We start from the raw sequence: 20,152 nt of genomic DNA on the forward strand, positions 1-20,152 counted from the left end.
TGGCGTCCATGGAGAGTGAATAACCTGTTCAGCTTTCAGCAAGGTCCTGGGGGACGTAACCAAAGACCATGGGCTCATTTCAATCGCTTATTTTCTCTCCTCACCATCTCTTCCTCACATATTTTCCTCACTCCATAGCTACCCCCAAAGAGGACACTAGGAAAGGACACGAAGAAAAGATACGATTATGGAGGAATCAAGAAAATGTGTATTAGGCCAGTTACAAATGTGACAAATGTGGAGAGGTGGATCCACAAGTTGGTCATTTATATATCGCATGTTCCTAAAAAAATACTTGTGTATCTGCAAAAAAAGGATGCACTTGTGTATCCTCGCTGACCCATCCTCTGGGAGCCTCCTTGCTCCTCCAAGGAGCATTTATCAGACTGTATTGCCCTTAAAGATGGCAGACCTTGATCGATTTCCAGGTCAGGTGAGGACAGAGGAGACGAGGACGGATAAAATTAGAGATTGGAATGAGCCCCAGAACCTGTAAGTGCATAGTACCCAGGTCCTGGCAGGTGCATAGTGCTCCAGCCTTGTTATATGCATTATTCCCAGGTCATGGCAAGCACATAGTGCTCAGGTCTTGTTATATGCATTATTACCAAGTTGTGGCAGGTGCATTGTGCTACAGCCTTGTTATATGCATTATTACCAGGTCTGACAGGTGCATAGTGCTCAAGTCTTTCCATATGCATTATTACCTGGTTGATCCTGGTAGGTGTACAGATCCCAGTCCCTGGAAGTTAAATAACTCCCTTAAGAACCCCGTAAGGACATCAATAAGGACAGTAAACCCAGTATTCATACAGAATTATCATGATATTAAAAACCTTGCCATTTAATGTGTCCAACGATCTTGGACTGAAGTATCAGGTTGAATTTTCATGTTATATCAGGTCATTTTTATTCATATGAAAACTTAGATCTGTAAGGCAGTTTGTATGTATTCACTCAACATTAGTATGTGTAAAGTGGCTCTCACCGTGATTGCATCCATTGTGCTCATAGTCATAATTGGCTATCAGCAATGGAATGTGCTTTTAAGTGGAACAATAAACAGAGATTGCGTGGGCAAGAGATTCTCTCGGGAAGGCTCTGTGCCACTCACGGTGTCATGCCGTCATCTGACATGCTCGTTCTGGCACGTTAGATATGAAACCATTCAGCATTCGCCTTAAGCACAGATATCGACTGCTCACAGACGAAGAATTGTTATTCTAGTCTGAGAACGTATGTCTATTTGTGTGCACTCAATGACTGTAATGAACCAAAGTAGATTAAAAGAATAATAATAATAATAATAGTGCATAACTATTATTATACACTATAGTGTATAACTATTATTATTGTTATATTATTACTGAGTGTATAACTACATGAAAATAGCATGGTTATGCTGTACTACAAATGCCACCTAATTAGGCAAAATGTGAATGTACACATGTTAGGAACTAATGGTGGACATTGTGTGCATGAATTTCCTGTAGCTTTCATATGTGCCCTATCTATCTTTCTTCATATTCATGCTGAAAAGTACATGAGCATAACGATTGTGAGAATCTGAGATCGCTTTCATCTATAGAGCCTCCTTCAGTTTGCAGAGAGCTTTGGAACAAGACACAATCAGGAGGAATTTACCCACTGCTCCTGAGCTGAAGGGCTTTAATTGCAGTAATGAGAGGAATTCTCTTGTGTCCCCGAGACAGGGAGAGGCACTCAGCAAGGACAGCTTGTGACCATGTTGTTCATGTTATATTTATAGAGAACTACCATGAGGTTTCAGGGAACTAAAACAAACATCCTTACTGCTAGCTAAGTAACTGAGTTGTAGACTAACAGGGACTAGACTATTGTGAATATATTTCTTCGACACGTTTTTAATAGCGTGCTGCAAGGCCTACATGATAGTTGTCACTGTACACCCTGTTGGGCTTAGGTTAGGCAAGCACACACACATATGTGCAAATGCGCAAACACGTGCAATAATTTAAGACCTATAAATAATTAAGGGAAGTAGTTTGCATTGAGTGGGTCTGGTATTTGTATTTCCCTGACACAACTGAGGTTCATGCACTTCTTCGATTCTGTTACCTGGGAGTCATTAAATATTTTAAACTTGAAAGGCCACACAGTACTACAGGAGAGCCAATGCTGATCAGAGGAAAGGCGCATCTCTGCAGGATCACAGCTGGTACCCTGTGAGCACCTGGGAACTTCTGTCCAGCTAAAACTCCCTTTACCCTAGGCAGGGTGATGTCACTCTTGACTCCCAGGCATATTAAATAGCCAAGGCACAAACATGAAACAGCACAGCCAGTTTTGTGTGGTTAGCACGTTTACCAGCGGAGTGCATTTTGCAAGGGTGAGTAAAGTATGATAAATGAATCGGAGGAACCAGTGATTGACCGCAGATTTTAACCAGTGGTTGATAGCAGATTTCAGAATTGTTCATTTTAGGTTTCATGAAGCCCCACTTTCCCAGCATACATGGGCCTGGATTTAGTCCTTAACTTTGACTTACAAATTACTTTCTTTCATAAACATAGTTTGATGAGTAGCGTAGGTTATTTTGTAACTTTCATAACTGCTATAGGGAAAAAAAAAATCCATTAAGGGGCGAAAAAAAAACTGCTGAAGAACACTATTATCAGAAATCTTGCTGAAGAATTACAGAAGCAACACCAGGTAGGTCTATCTTGAGATGTGCATTGTTAGGTCATAACAGTTACAGTAGGCAAATTGCTGTTAATGGAGGAAAGCTTGTTTTGCTACCCTCGTAGGTGTCATTTTAATGGTTGTGGTGATAGATTAAGGAAAGCCAGAGGCATCTTATGATCCTACTATCAGCTAATAGATGTTAATTAGAGTAGTCCCACAACTTTGGTTTGGTAAACTTCTGAGGCTTTTCAGCATTAGCAAGCACTGCTTTATGATTTTTCTAGCTTGCACAATCCCCTGTGATGCCTAGTGGTGAACAAATCAGGGTCTGATTTGTGGAAGCAAAGGAGGCCTATTGGTTACTGTATCTGAGGAGCCTGAGAGAGCGGCCGGGGGGAGGGGCCAGGGAGAGTGGCTGCTGCCCAGCCGACGTTCTTTTCCATCCTTCCGGAACCTCTGCCCGTTTGCCCGCCTGGTGAGGGCGGTTACGGAGCGGGCTGCGCCTGGCGCTGCGCAGATGTGCGCCTCCCCTCGGCTCGCTCGCGCAGGAGCAGCTGGCTCGGTCCGCGGGAGGGATCAATACTCCGCTGTGGAGGCATTAGAGCAGGGAGGCAGGAGTTTAAGCCCTGCTGTTGAGCCTAAGCCTCAGTAAACCCAGAACGTCCTCGCAACACAACACGCCTTATCATCGGGGCTTACAGGAAATTTCCGAATGGAGCTTCCACTAGAGTGGACCACTACCAAAAAGAAAGGATCTTATCGTGCCCTGACTCTCCCTGCCTGATAATAATGTCATCGGACACCTCAGAGATATGTTTCCGTCTTAAGAGGTGGCCTGGGGATGACTGAATGTTTAACTACACTCATAAACATTTAGTGTACAATAAATTTGTGAAGCTTTAATGGAATATCTCTCATTCTATGAGCCATGGACCGTAGTTTCTATTACATCTCTTCAGGTCCACCTGGCTAAGTGAAGCTAATGTTTTAATTTATGAATCACCCTCTTCCCCCCCAACATACCTGAATCCTGAAAGCATACACACATACACAACACACACACATGCACACACACACACAAACACATATACTATAAAGTAACTGAGTAATTGAGTTAATCATCTTATACATATCTCTAGGAGGAGAAAAACCCACACAAGGACAGGTTTTATGCATGCTTTGAAAATTTGCCAACTCCATTTGTCTCCAAACTCATCTAGTCTAAATGCAACATTCTTTATTCATTAATTTGTAAATTAATTCCACAACCATACAACATAGATGGAAGTGGCTTTTCATCTAGAATCAGTCCAAAAAGAAGCAGCTGTCTGGCTTGTGCTGGAGCTCTGGGTAAGCTCATGAAACTAAAGCGAGCAAATTCACTGGTGAGTTTTATGACCAGCTTTAAAGCATGAGGGGTTTGAGTAGTGAAAATTAGGTCCTCAACATTCAGGCATACTCACTTATTCAGTCATTCTGCAGAGTGGTCTTAGTGGATGGGTTTAGTGGTGTCAGACACCACTGTTCCCGAACACTTATTACCGACCCGGCTATCCGTCCATATGCATTATTTAAATCGGGCAGGCTGGTGGACTTGCCTAATACTTAATTGTAAGTTTGGCAGTGATACTAGTTTACCCCCTTCATGCATTTACCTCATATCATGAGATAAAATCTGAATTAGCAGTTCAGAGATGTGTAAGTAATCAGAGTCAGTTGTTGCATATTACCTGATAGTGTATCAAAACTATTGTCAACATACAGTATGTTACACATGATACAATTTGAGGTTTGCTTGAAAAGTTATCTGTCCTACTCTAATAATAATAATAATGTTTTCTGCAATATTTTATTAAAAATAAAATTGCCATGTCATAGCATAAACCACAATACATGTAGCAGTACTTTCAAGTTATTCCTTTGGGAAAATATACAAACATTCCCTTGGTTTTGGACTCTTAGACTTTTGACTCATAGACAGCAGAGCATAGTGAGATCCTGTCCTACAATGCAGCAGTGCATTAAGTTATCAGCAGCGCTTTCACAGCTGTACCCACTGGTGATAGGGGTTAAATGATGCATTTTCCAAAGACAGGTGAACCTCTTTATCTTCGATGAAGACACAAGCATGGGTTGCCTAGAGTAAGCCAGAGGTTTAAAATAACCAGGACATGCATTTCCCTGCTGGGTAGATTGATAGATAAGATTTCTCTAAATCAATCTTATTTTTACAAACATCCCATTGCAGTACTTACTGGAAACTATGCATAAATGTGCTAAAAGCTTTTTCCAGCAAAAACAATCCTCATTATAAGCAACCTGTATAGTACTCGTACCCGGCAATGTCAGGAAATAACATGAATCATGGACTTGAAGTCCATTACCTGTCCTTTAATGCTGTTTGAATGAAACATAAAACAGGACTCAAATGGCCGGTCTTGTGTAATGTGATTTTGGCTTATGGGTTATGGCTTTGAGAATGCAGAGCTCCATTTCTTTTTCTCTTGCCCATAACTTGTGACTTCACTATTAAAAAAAAATATATATATATATATATATATATGTGTGTGTGTGTGTGTGTATATGCAGTGAGCTCCATAATTTGCCATTATGTTTGGGTCATATTAATGTTATGTAAATTAGAGTGGTCATGTTTAGTAATGCCTGCTTGTCTGTGACCCATAGAAATCACCAGGTGCTGAGTTATCTTTTCTTGTGATGCTCTGCCAGGCCTGTAATGCAGCCACCCTCAGCTCCTCTTTGTTTTGGTGGCTAGTTGGCCTAAGTATGTTTTTCAGCATATGAAACACATGTTCACTTAGATTAAGATCACCATTTGTACCAAACATTATGATGTCCTGAAATGGGGGGCTATGTATAAAAAGTACTGTAATTTCTACACGTGAAACCAAAATGTATTAAAAAAATACCCTTTAATAAATCTGAGAATATTTTTAACCACATGCGAATTGTTTGATTTGATTTCTTTCAGGGAATATACTTTATTTCCCCAGAGTTCCTACTCTTCACCACTAGCTGCCCCGTGGATGAATATAAAGATTTAGTGAGTAAAGTCCTATAGAGACCGTGTGAGACAGAGTCTGCGCTGAGATAATTAACAGCCTATGGGATTGATCATTTGCTTTCAGAAGAAGAGTACCCAGACCTGAGCTTAACTGAACGCAAATAGCCTAACTGAACACAACTGACCATCAACACTGCCCTTGTCTGCTTCAGACAATCAGAATTCGAGCAGTGGGACTTTCTGATGGCTAATATGGCTGTCTGTTTTAACACACATTCCCTTCCTTACCCCTGCCAGCATCATTCAGCATTGATGGAGGGATAGTGTCTCCTGTCCCTCCCACAGCCCGCCCCAACCCCTGCACAGACATAGTTTGCTGCCAGTCAGCCATGTTGGAAATCCATTTCCACGTGTCCAAAAAAAAAAAAAAACATTACTAAAAGACCTCCTTCCCCAAACTTGTGTAATTTATTTCTACATTGTATAATGGACTGCATGAACTAAATCAATAAAGTAGGTAGTCTCAAACAGGATGGAATTAGTCACTCAATAAATCAAAACTGCTTGTGGTAACGAAAGTAAAAAAAGACAAGTTAGGGTGTATTAATAATTGTTGTTATTTGACTAGATGACTGTTTTTCACTGCCTCAGTCTTTTTTTTTCTTCGCGTGTGAAGAGGGAACGGGTGAACAGGGGTGGGGTGGGGGGTGGGGGGGGGGCATAAAGGTACAGGAGCTGCCATGATGGGTAAGGCCGATGATAAATAATACCTGATCTCGGTTTTCATGATTTACGGACAAGCAGTGTTTTAAAGAAAGCATGTTGCCCAGCTGAAGTCTTTGAGTTGTCTCCATGGAGCACATGGTCAGTACTGCTCACTGCCATCATAGAAGACACACACCAGAGCTGTAGTGGTTTACATTCAGTGGACAAACTGAGGTCAGAAGCCGTGTCAGCAGGTTGGCTAAGTCGCACTCTTTCTGTCTGAGTCTCAGAGTTTTAATGTCAGCATATCTCGGATGTCTTTCGCCAGCCCCTCTCGAACAAACACACTCCTTCAGCTTTCTCAGCTCAAATATTTAGCAGTGTAGAGTAAAAGCATTATCCCTGCCAGGTAGTCCTAGGAATTTAAATAAATATATACAGAGAACACACAAACACACACACAGACACAAATGTACATATACATTCACACAAACTTGCACACTCACAAACCAAAACGGGACACCAGATGGTGCTGGAAATTGTACAGAGTAACTCTGGATCCAGAAGGATAGCCCTGCCTCATTCCTCACTAGGGATGCTCCAAGACAGTAGGGCACCTCTTAGCTTCGCATTTTGGAGGACCTTTCACACTGGCACTTTCAAAGTGATGGAAGATGTTGCGACAAATGCCCAGCGGAACAGAAAGTCCAATTTCCTCTCTCTGTCCCTGTCCCACAGGATACCTGACCGTGACCATCGAGCCCATTCCCCCTGTTGTTGTGGGAGAGACCGTGACGCTAAAGTGCAACTTCAAAACCGACGGCAGGCTGCGAGAGATCGTCTGGTTCCGGGTGAGTAGCACTACCCGCTCCTGGAAACGTCAGGGTCTGTGTGGCTCTGTCGGAATGGTGATTGCCAGCATCACAACCATGATTTCCAAATTGAATTTTCTACATGTTTAAGATGTAGAAAAACATCTTAAACATGATGTCAGTCATTTTGTGGCACTAGAAGGATTGGTGAAAGTGACACATGAACATCCAGCTAATGCATTGCCTACCATAGGACCATTTGGACTGCCTAGGTACAGTGTACAGGAATTCAGTAATGGCTCCCAACTAGATTCTCTAAAGTCATTATAATCCTCCTTTGGTCAGAGACAGGGTTTACGTTGAGGCATTTTGCATTTAGCTTTGGCTCAGTGCTTGATGCCTCCATACAAGGGCTTCATTATGTCTCTATGTCATATTCAGTGGATAATGAAAATGGAAATGCTCGCTTTAATTGCTGAAAACCACAGAATTGGAGAGATGGCCTGTGTGACATTATCAGCCAAATAATTACAGCACAGAGCCGTTGTTTTGAATAAAAAATGTATTCTAGAGAGGTCACATGCAGGCCCTTATCTAGTCAAATGTCAATGAACCATCTGCAAATCTGTAGCCTGCGCCATTTGTTTAGCAGTGACTGTCTGTGCTGATTGCAAATGCTATTATGTCAGATCCCCTTGTTTTGCTTGCAAAATATGTAATCTTGAAATATGACCTGTCTATTATTTAAAGTTGATGATATAATATTGTGATCTTTGTACTTACGCAGTACTGTGTACATATTTACACTAAAATATAAGTTCTAACACCATTTCTGAACATTTAAGAGTCATAGTTGAGGCTGGGCGCCTCGAAAGTCACGGATGTCATGGGTTCTGTGATTTTTTCAATTTTTTTGTCAGTTCTGTGACATTGTGTCCTCTTGTGCAGCTACACATTTTTGAAGAGAAATAACGTCATTATCTGTCAAAAGCCACCTTCAGACAGAGCACAAATACCAGGTAATTGGTGGAGTTTAGTTCCGTGTCAAGTAAAACCAGAGAAATGCTGGGCCGTTGCCATGGTAACAAGCCATGTAAACATTCCATCAGCTGTCAGCTGTGTAAACCGGTCATTGTTTCCCGGCTCTGATCTGGCATTCTTATCCGGTGTAGAAGTATAAAGACGGCTAAAGACATATATCTGCCATATAGCCGGTCCTTTAGTTTCTATAGTTATGTCATTACAGTGATAATTATTATTTGTAACTGCCACCTTGCTAGCTACAGTAGCTAGTGATCTGTATTTATATGGACTGCATTTATATAGCACTTTTATCTATATATTTATATATCCAAAGCCCTTTACAATTGGTGCCTCTCACTCACCCAATCACACACACACAATTGGTGCCTCTCACTCACCCAATCACACACACACTCACAGGCCAACGGTGAAAGGCTGCCATGCAAGGCACCAGTCAGATCGTTGGGAGCAATTAGGGGTTAGGTGTCTTGCTCAGGGACACTTGAACACTCCCCTTTATATATCTCTGTCACTAGTAAGCTACCTAGCTAGCAATCTCAATCTTAATAGCTAACGTTATCTAGCTTGTGACATAGTTAGATAGATTGTTAGAAATAGCCAGCTGTCTAGTGGTTTAGAAGACTCAATGTGTTTTGGTGTCAATGTAACTGATTTTTGTAGAAGCCACATATTGGCCATGTAGTCTGCTGTCTAGCCTTTAAGATTTTAGTGTCTCCTCCAGTGCAATGAGTGAAGCCTAGCGGAGCAATTATTCACAAAATGGTATTATATTTGCTGGAGAAACATGAAGCCAGAAACCCTGATTTGCTTTTGATGGGCGAAGCCTGCAAAAAGATAAACTGTGGACAATATTTCTTGAGCAACTTTTGTTGCTCAGTTGCCCAGTTGCTCAGGTCACTCAGCTTTATAGAAAATGAATGGACTTCCGGCAACAGGTTGATCAAATTGCTTTCTGTGTGAATGCGGGTCAGAGAGAGACAAGATGAACAGACCTGCAATGGAGGAGACTATCGAATAAGATAGCCACTCCCACAGGGTTTGTCTATCTTGGATTTCTGTTCCAACTGTCTTTAAAAATCAATTGTCTGCTGAGCTCACCTTTACAAATCCTGATATTTCTAGACAGGACAAAGAAATATTTATGGAACTTTACTGAATAACCTTGGTATCATCAATTATTTGAAAGAGTTGAATAGTTCTATTGAATATGGATACAGAGGTTTTGTTTGTTTTGTATCTTTTTATTTTAGATAAAAATATCTACAGTATAGTGTTAATATCTATATATAGCTAATCAATTACAATCAACAGGCTCAAACTTGCTAAAAACACTGTAAACCAAGTTTCTGGAATTTTTTTAAGATCAAGAGGAACAGTGAGTCTTAATCATCAAGTACAACTGTATAAGTACTGCATTTTTCTGCTGCTACAATGAAAAACAGATCTTATTCCCACATATACTGTTATGTATAGATTATGTATACTGCGATTTTTAAAAGTGGAATCCTTGACTAACAAAAATAAATGAGGTAGTTTCCTTCTCTTGGTGTTACTAGCGACACTGTGATTGTCTCTGCCTCATTTCACTAATGGCAGTGCCAGAGATTCATTTATTTACAGGGACACAGTCGGGGTAGTGTCTGCATACTTACAAAATTTACAAAGCTACAAAAGGTAGCTTGGAAAGAAGTGTACAATTACGATTTAGAGTTACAGTTAAAGTTAAGGATTGGTTTAATAATCTGACTTGTGTTTAAAGGGCATCAATGGCCTATAAAAATATTCAATATATTATTATAAATGTGATAAAAAAATATGTAATATAAATTATTATATATAACTGTGCCAAGGCTGTGTGTGTGTGCCCACGCACACATGCATACATATGCCATATATCTGTTGCATGTAAATATGTAAATAACTCATGCTCAAAATTATTTTATCAATCTCTGGTTTTCTGGAAATGAACCCCAAGTAAAAGCCAATTTTATAAAATAAAAAATAAAACATTTTATACTCTTGGTCCAACAAAACCCTTTAAATACCTGAGCTCTTATTTCTTGGCAGTGTGACCCTGAATGCCTTTTAAGTCCAAGGCTGTTTAAGAGGAAAAGCCATGAATAATGAAACAGAGCAGGGGCCGAAGTAAGCCTTACATTGCAGTTTACCGGAGAGGAAGAGAAGCGGTGTTTGTATTGACAGCTGTAGCGTTAAAAGAGGCCTTGGGAGACCGGAGCTGTCATCATCAAACGGCGGCTGCGGAAGAGAGGCAGAGGTGAGCCCGGCAGAAGCAGCCGCGCGTCCCCGGCGACTCCTGCTTTCTGCAACCGCTAATACATTATAAATCAATTATCCACGCTCGGCTGCCAGTGCCTCTTTAATCTCGACCTTTTATTCGACTAAACTGCCGTCTTCTCCGCGCTTTATTTTTCTCTCTCCTTCCCTTCAAGATGCATTTGAGGCTGATGCCCGCCGTGGGAATTGCGGTATCTTAATCGAAGCCAGCGGGAAGAGTCGGAAGCGTGAATTAAAGATCCGGTGGTTTCCCTCGTTCATTACCGCGCTCTTAAAAAATTCTGTTTGAGAAATTCGTAACGTCTACCTTGGCAGGGCTGCTCTCTCAACTCGCACCTCACGGCAACAGCAAACAGCTCAGATACTGGTACTGATACTGGAAGCTGTCGAGTAGAGGAAGCTGAAATAATAGATTCAGTATTCTACATTCAATAGAAATCACTGAATATAGACTGAATTTATTAATATGAAATTAATGTAATTATTGGTTTACATCCTGTATGAATGTGTGTGAGCACAGTGAACAGTACTTTTTTTTGGTTCATGTGTTGCCTATCCATGAAGCTGAAATGATCTTTTTCTCTTGACCTCCCTGGTTAACTAAAAAAAAAGCTTTTTTTCTCTCTTGCTTTTATAAATTGGTCTGTTTACTCAGATTTGATAAGTTTGAGTGGGCACAGGATTTTATTGTGGTAGTTCTTTATTTATTTGACTTTCTTTATTTATTTTTTCATAGCTTTGGTACCCAGCGTGGGGGTGAGCATATTTAATTCCCACCCCAATCTGGAGTGGCCAGTAATCTGCATCCACAGCCCCATTCATATGCGGACCCCACTGCTGATTCAGGAAAGTGCAAACATCCATGGTTCTCCTCCAAAACACGCGGTCTTGCTAGCTGCAGACTGCAGCTAAGCTCACACAGAGCAGAGTCGGAGGAAGACCTTTCATATGCGGCTCTAGCGAGCAGTCCATGGGCGCTCCGTGGACCAGCAGGGATCACTAGATACCAATGAACTCGGACCCCTAACCAAGTGAACCCTCCCATACCCTGGGTGTTACAATTGGAAATTGCACGCTGCCCTGTTGAGCAACTGGCCAATCAGCAAAGGCACAGTCCGGATTTGATTCCGGGCCATGAGGCTCATCCTTGGTGCCTTTTTTGGATGAGCCAACCAGCCGTGGATTTGTGGTTTTGATGTTGTTTCATTCATTGTACATTTAAATAAATAAATGAGAAAGGAGATCTTTTCCTCTTATAGGCATCATATATAATTTGGGACAGAGGCAGAATTTTTTTTTTTTTTTTGTCTTTGTTCTCCAGCACATTGTATCGGAAATAAAACAATGAATATAATGTTGATGTGCAGTGTGTAAGCTTTAATTTGATTTGAGGGCATTTGCATCCACGTTGAGTGTGATCTTTGTAGGAATTACAGTCCTTTTTATACATTGTCCTCGATTTTAGGGGGAGCAAATATAATTGGGCAGTTGTATTCTCTGAGCAGTTTCTTGGCCAGCTATGTGTCTTTGCATCATTAGTTCATGCACAAGAAAGCTAACTAAAGGTCTAGCATTGATTCTCGTTGTGGAATGTGCATTTGGAGTCTGCCACTGATGTCTCTGAACATGAGAACTAAAGTGTCAATGCCAAGAAATCAGGCCATCATGAGGCTGAAAAATCAGAATAAATCAGTCAGTGACATGGTTATATTGTTTTATTTCAAATCCAGTGTGCTGGAGTATACAGCCAAAACAACAAAAATGGTGTCACTATCCCGATACTGTTGCATTTATCTGTAATAATATGTTTGTATATCTTACATTACAAAATATTCCTGAAATAGTTACAATTTCTGATAAAAAAACATTAAAAATAAATCCTCTGGAGTATACAATACTTCATCCGAGGCCTTGTGAACAGTGATACTGCCTTTCAATCGCTAGCAAGCCAAATATTTCAGCCTGAATGACAGATGCATAGTAACATCAAGCTGTCTTTGATATTATGATAATGTGTCATATTGGAAGTATGCAGATGGAAATGAGAATCTGTCACATCATTTTCAAGCCATCACATGCGGTCTTCAGAGTTGAAGGCAAGAGAGGACCGTGGAGAGTCATCCTTGCCAAAAAGCTCTCCTTTTCACCTCATGCTGTGTTTGTATTTATTATGTGAACCTCTCCTCTCACTTCGGGGGAAAGGGGGGGCTACAGCAATGCCTGTGAACACTGCACTTCTACCTGCCTGCGTGCAGAGGTGTCGTTCTGCATTACCTGCCACCAACATGTCTTCAGGGTCCAGCCTTACGCAAGATCTAGCACTGTTATTTGTTGGCTGCCCTGTACTTTTCTGCAAAAGCTTTTTGTGGGAAAATTTAACTCTCCACTCTTTTCTGCAGTGTTTTTAAAGTGCTCCGGGGAGCACAAGCCTGTGTGAATTGAAAGAGAAAGGAATAGCTTGAGGATGTTTTTGCTCAGAGCACACGTAAATCATTGCTCCCCTTCGCCTATGTTAATGGCATTTTGGAGTTTCAGAGTGCTGCATATTTAGTACCACAATGTTGTGTTTTAAAGGAGACATTAAACATTGTTTACAATGTGGGAATAATGACGATACACATAATTTATGGATTCATTTTATTTACATTAGATACAGGTATACCCATAGTGATGGGCGTATTTATTATAACAAAGGGGTTTAAATTTGTGCTGCGCCTGCATTTAACAAAATGTTCTTAATAAAGACTATGAATGCTTTGACTGCAAATCACCCCTGGCGTAGATGCAGTTCTGCTTTCTGTGTTCCGTGTTGACTGACATACTTTATATTGCATGACAGCCTTGATGATATGAACCCTGGCTTCTGCTTTGGTGCTTTCTTTACAGTATGATTACATAATGTAAAGACAGCACATTATGACGTTATTTCTTTACATTTATACGTACCGTGCTCATACTGCGAACCTCACTGCCAGTTCAGGAGAGTGTAGACACCCACAATCCTCCATGCCAGCTGCTTCTTTTCACCGCGCCAACTACAGCTAAGCTCACATTGAGCGGAATCGGAGGAAGACCTTTCATATGTGGCTTTTTCCAAGCAGTCCACGGGCACCTGTTCAACCAGACGGTCACTAGATAGCAGTGAACACAGACCCCTAGCCGACTGAACCCTCCCATGCTCCGGGCGACGCAAATCAATTTTGTGTCACCCTATGGAGCTACCGGCCACAGTTGACGGTCCCCCCTCTTGCTTATATTCTATACAGTATGTGTAGCCAATCACACAGAAGCTAAGGCATGTGTCAGTGAGAAGAACTGAGAAACCATGAACATGTTGATCACATACATATTGTATGGTAAATAAAGTATCGCTTGCCATGTACACTCATCATACGTCAAATTTCACACCATGATGTTTTATATGTGGGACGTGTCTGAAGTGTGGTTTGGATTGCAGTGGTGCGATTTGCACTGTATTCATAAGTCTATGGACGGGAGTCCATAGAGATCCCCACTGAGAACCTGAACTTATTAAACAGATGAGTACAGGTGGAGCATGAATACTCAAATAAGGCAAATTCACACATTAAAGAGGAAGCAACTGGACACATTTGATGAAGATGCTAGGCGTTCTATTATTAACCACTGAAGTACTGTATTAGTGCAATATAATGGCTTGCATTTACAGTATATAACACTTTTCTCAAACTCCAAGTACTTTACAGTGATCAGGGGGAAACTCTCCTCAACCACCACCAATGTGTAGCACCCACCTGGGTGCAATTTTGCACCAGTCACCGTACTTCAGCTGAGGTGGAGAGGAAGAGAACGATTTTTAGCCAATTAAAAGCAGGTTGAGAATTTAGCCAGGACACCTGGGATCCCCCTATTCTTTTGATAACTGTTGTGGGATCATTGATCACCTCAGTGAGTCAAAACCTCGATTAAACTGTTTCCTACAACACAGTGTCTCTATCACTGCACTGGGGTATGGGCGTTTATTTAACCAGAGGGAAGATTGCCCCCTACTGGCCCACCAGCAACATTTCCAGCAGCAACTTGGTTTTCCCTGGAGTTTCATCCCAATATTAACCAATCTCTCACCTGCTTAGCTTCAGCCAATTGGTAAAAGCAGGGTACATGTTCTATGGCTGCCGACAGCCATTTAACAAACACACAAACATTTAACAGCATTTAACAATATGCAGTGATTTCATCATAGTTCATCATCACTGTAGTTCTCAGTCCACTTCACCTTGCAGGGCAATTGTGATATTTGAAAGAATATTCAAGTTAGGGTATGGACTGTATAAGGCAGGACCCAGTGTACAGCATGGCCAACGTATGTCAAATACACCCCTCGCATTTCAGTTCACAGTGGTTCATTGTGTTTCTGACTAACAGGGAACCAGCACTTAGACCCGTGAAATTGTTCAGATTGACACGCTTGCCATGTCCACTTGAAGTGTCTGAATTAGTTCGCAAGCTGGAGCTCACTCTCTCCCTCGTTTTCCCTGTCTGGCTTTTTTTCCTCACCCACCCTCCTTCGCTTCCCCTTCTTTTTTTCTGTCTATCCCTCTCCTTCTGTCTCTTTTGACAAGTGCACTGCAGAGGGCCCCTGGGGTATCAAAATAAAATCTGAACAGATGCAACATGGCTGCATTCTCTCCATTCACCTTGCAATCGGGAGGATCGCGTTTTCTCAAGGTTTTGAGGAGAAAAATCCATCTTCCTCGTGGCACTTTTATATCCTCCAACACATAGCCTGTTCACGGTGTCTGAAAAGCCTTACGCCTGGGATGGAAAAGCTATGAAATGCTTGCTGGCTGTACAGGAACAATAGGCTATCAGACTGCCCGTACGTTATGCCTCTCCATGTGATGCTTAGCAATCCATGCTTTCCTACTATTATTGTTGTTTCTGAGCCTTGGAGCAGCAAGACTTCCACAGAGCAGCCTACAGAATGAGTAAAACTGGCGGCTCCAATGACAAATATGACCAACAACACACAAAGCATATGTCACTGCCGGAGTTGCCTGCTTTCCAGTCCTGATGTTTTTCATGCCTCCTAATTCTTCCCCTGCGGTTCTGCAGTCCAGCAAGGCTTTCATCTCTCTCTGAACTGTCGACTCTAGGAATCTGGGAGGGAGGTCAGATTAATACAATAAAACACGGCATTTGTTCTTTTTTTTTATGGGCTTCCATTTATTTATAGGCCAGATGCAGTGCAGATACTGTGAGGTTCATAGCATGCTGATCAGCTAGTTATATTAGCCGGTGTATTTACGTGGAAAAGCTTGTTCCTTAGCCACTCCCTGAAACGCTGCCACCCAGAATACATAAGCGCTGGGTCATTCGGAGAGCGCCATGCGACCTAATTACTTGTTGCCACAGACAATGGTTGTGCTTGCACACATTACAGGAGTCTTTGCTCCTCCTGTTTCTGGCTCTGCACTGATACCACAGCATCTCAGCAGCACCAAGGGTGGAGCTGCGTGGCCCACGTTTAAATAAATCCTATTATATCGGGACTGACACCAACGCACATGATCGCGGTATGCAAATGCCCGGCTCCCGGCGAGATAACACAACAAGAATCAGCAGGCCTGTCCACAGCTTTTCCCACAGCAACCTCCTCACCAGGTCACAGCATCCAGTTACCCCCTTATGAGCGTCCACCCTGCAGGAGTGCCAGTTAGTCCTCAGCCATGGTTAGGCTGGAAAGCTGTCGGTTTCAGCAGACAGTGACCTGTTTCCACAACCAGGAAAGAAAAGGTGAAATCAGATTCACAATCTTAGTCGGTGAAAGAGGGGACTTTGTTGCCATGGCAACCGGAGCCTTGGCGCGCGGTGTTGGTTTGTGCAAGGCATACATACACCGTGATCCTGCAGGCTTTTAACGTGTGTAAACCCCGCTGTTCCTCTCCTCAGGAGTCATTTTGTCATTTGCAATTTCTCTCTTCAATCAAGTTAGTCTTGTTTCTTCTTCAGAATATGCCTGGGACTAAAAAAAAATAAATAAAAACAATATTTTTATTTCCCAAATTCTGTATATAAAGAGCTGTAAGGCTACACTTGCGATACAGTATATGTATTTAAACATGTGCCTTAATTCAAAGCAAGGAAGTTTAGGCTATGGAAGGAAAAAGAGGATGGAAGCTGAATTTATATCAGGCAATTTGTCTGTGCATGTGCCTAACTGATTCTATTGTAGTTTAATGTTTCAGGCCTATTCTTGTGGGAAATCAGAAAGACTGCAGAATGTGTTGGGTGCTGAGGAGTGTCCTTTGTACATGACTCTTTCTTCCTCTCTCTCTCATGAAATTATCATTCAAACTAAAAAAGTTACTCATTTTAAGAACCAATGACAAGCAATGGCTTGAAAATGAAATGCAAGAATCCAGTGCTCCATGCAGAGCCCAAAAAAATCAAAACAAAAACGGCGATGAAACTGCAATTAATGATCTTGCCGATTGTGTGATATCCGCTGATATTTCCCAGTGAGTAAACAACTGCTTGCAGACATGAATCCCTCGAACCCATTACCGCCATAATAGGGTCTAACTCCTCTCTGAGATCTGACAATGTCGGTAGCCACATCCAATTTCATTCACACCGCATCGCTGTTGCGCACACTGTTGCCTGTCTGTGATGTCGCTCTCTAATGGGGTCTGGCCTTGTTAATGGACCGCACCATGTGACAAAGTGGAATCTGTAAGATAGGAGCACAAATGTGTGATCTGTGTTTAAGAGGAGAGAAAAGCTGGAATGTTTCTTTCCCTGAGGGGGGTTTATTAAGTGTCTCTGAGCCATGTCTGATGATGATTTCCCATGAAGGACTCTGCGAGCTGATTATTTCCACTGAACTTGCTACTCATTGCTGTTTTGTTAAGGATAATGAGATCTATGCACATTGCTTGTACACCATGTGACTGAGCTTTAATGACATTAGAAGAATAGAGAAATAAAGGTAGAACGCGTGGGAATTAACCAAGCGTTAGGCACTGAGAGAACACACTGACGCAGTCATCGCAATCACTCACCTGGCTCGTGAGTTGATTACGACCGAATGACAAATGCTACCTTTACCTTGAAGGATGCTCGAATGGCCTAAATGAATGAAGGGTTATGTGCCATTTTCTTTTTAGATGCAGTTAAGCTGTATATACGGAATATGATCACAGAGAAATGATCACGTGGTCATGTGCTGTTTCTGTAATACAGGGTCTATATCATCTACCTGCACCTACGTGTTGCATTAGTGCCAGCAGGTCAGAGGGGGAAAATGTCAGTTTTTGGTGCTCTGACCTTTTAACTTTCACTGTTGTTGTTTGTCTGTAAAGAAAAAAAAAAAAAAACTCTACAGGAGTCTAAATATGCTGAGGAAACTATTACACAGGATTCTATGTGTGTCCGGGGGCTTTAAAATGTTCCAACTGATGACACATCTTTTTAAATGTCTCATTGTAATAAATGCTTTGTGTTATGTGACATATTTATCACATACATATATTGCACAGTAGTTTTTGCTACACACACCTAGTTAATTTGAGCCTCCTTCCTGAACAATGCAGTGTCTGTGGTCCCAAGATTTTTAAATTTGCATACAATTGTTGGTGCTCGTAGTACCATCAGTTGTTTGGAAATTGCTCCTAAGGACGAACCGAACTTGTGGAGGACCACAATTTTTTTTCTGAGTTGCTTGGATTTCCCCATGGTATCAAGGGCAAGAAGGCAGTGGCTCTAAAGGTAGGCCCTTAAATACAGCCACAGGTGCCAATTAACTCCCAATTAACTCCTAATTATGACTATTATTACATCAATTTCTGGAGTCTTCCAGACTGTTTAAAGAGACTTGGTGTATGTCAACTTTTTACCCACTGGAATTCTGATATAGTGAATTAAAATCGAGTGTTTTAAAATTACCTCTGATGTGAACAATGTATATTCCCGAATTGATTTGCCAAAATAAATGTATGGTAACATGAAATGTGCTGAGTTGTGAAAATATCTTTAGCCTAGGTGTATGTAAACTTTTGGCCTCAACTGTATATATATAGCCATTTGTCCAAAACATTATGGTGCTCTGACGTTGTAGGTCTATGAACTGTAATTTCTTCTTAATGCACTCTCTTGCACTTTCTTGTATTCAATACTATAGTGACCACAGGATTCAACTCATAAAAATTAGATCAGTCACCATAACTACTGTAGCTCAAAATATCATTTCCTGTAAGTTTCTTTATATTTTTTATGTCACAATTTTACAAATGAATTTGTATATTCCATTACGTAAATGTCTCAAAATAGTGTAAGTTAAAATTAAATAGTATCTGGTGTGACAGACAAGCTTGACAAACTTGACACTCTCCAGTATTCTTGAAGATACTGCATATTAGTATAATACATCATTAAGACTAAATTTTTTCTATTGTAGATGTCGTATGTAATGAATGTAGAAGTCAAACAAAATTATGCCCATTTCTTTATATGTAAGACAAATTGATAAAACTATGTTCAAATTAAATTGACCTTTTTTAGCTGAGTCTGAGGTTTATTTTCACCTACCTGACTTGTTTTGCTATAAACCTTTCCAGTTTGTTTCGTGCAATAATCACATGTGCAAATTAAATCATAATCATCAGCATAGTTACACTGTTTCAGAGAACAGCCCCCTGTGCCCTTCAGAGAGAATGGGCGACGCGGTTGAATTGCATCAGCGTCGTTTTGCGTGCGCGGTGATACCGGAGGCAGACTGTAGAGCCTGGAATCTGAAGCCACGCTCACGCCTCCCTGCACAGCACAGGCCTGTGAACCTGCCGCGGTGCAGAAGTGAGCGTGGCACCAGTCCGACCGCAGATTTTTCCCAAATCCATTTCACTATCACAGAATGATCAAACACGAGAGTGATTACTTAGTGATTAGGAGTGGATCAGAGGCTGTTTGTGACATTTGCATTACAAGGGGGAGAGAGATTCTTGTGGCCAGGGGCAGCAGGGGACTTAGTGTGTGCCTCCACACAAACCCAATGGAAACATGAGGTTTCTTTAAGGACAACAAAGACAAGGGAACATTTTCCCCAGAGTGGCAGAGTTATGCTTATAAATTTGGCTGTAAATGAGGAAAAAAAGGAATACTTATGGGTATGACAGTGCCACACCTCAGTTGAAATATCGCCCCCCTGTTGAATGACACCTTCATTACTGTTTGACCCCACATTGTTTTACTTTTGGTAAAGAGATTTTAAACATGCAGTATGTAAGTTCAGAGAAACTAGCGCTAGATTTTGAAAAATTAAAAAAGTTCCACCAGCCATCCCCTCCTCTCTGCTCTCCCTCCAAAGCCCCTCTCTCCATTTATGTGCACAAACTTTCTGAATATTGATTAATGAGAGTACAAGACTCAAGTTTCATTATTAATAAGGATTTGAATGCTAGGAAAAGTGAACAATCAGTGATCCAATGGTCAAGTGTTGGGATAATCAAATATTTTCTCTCTTTCTTAGTCAGACTCACTTGCCAGGCTCATAAATTCATGGTACTGTGAGTCTGTCCAGGTTGAAACTTTAATTTGAGATTAGTCTACCCAATTTCTGGGAAGGTGTATT

The 20,152-nt window shown here is 41.3% G+C and overlaps 1 protein-coding gene across 2 annotated transcripts in view; it reads left to right on the top strand.

Moving 5' to 3' along the window:
- Positions 1-20,152, top strand: part of LOC135237907 (immunoglobulin superfamily member 21-like) — a 240,079-nt gene that overhangs the window by 132,609 nt on the left and 87,318 nt on the right. For both annotated transcript variants that reach the window (XM_064305459.1, XM_064305458.1), the window contains one exon: positions 7,133-7,245. Coding sequence is in view for 1 of the 2 variants with exons in the window: in XM_064305458.1 (XP_064161528.1) it covers positions 7,133-7,245 (113 nt within the window). In the remaining variant the exon portion in view is untranslated. The remainder of the gene's footprint in view (positions 1-7,132; positions 7,246-20,152) is intronic.

Source organism: Anguilla rostrata, chromosome 13 (genome assembly GCF_018555375.3).
Source record: "Anguilla rostrata isolate EN2019 chromosome 13, ASM1855537v3, whole genome shotgun sequence".
NCBI lineage: Eukaryota > Metazoa > Chordata > Actinopteri > Anguilliformes > Anguillidae > Anguilla > Anguilla rostrata.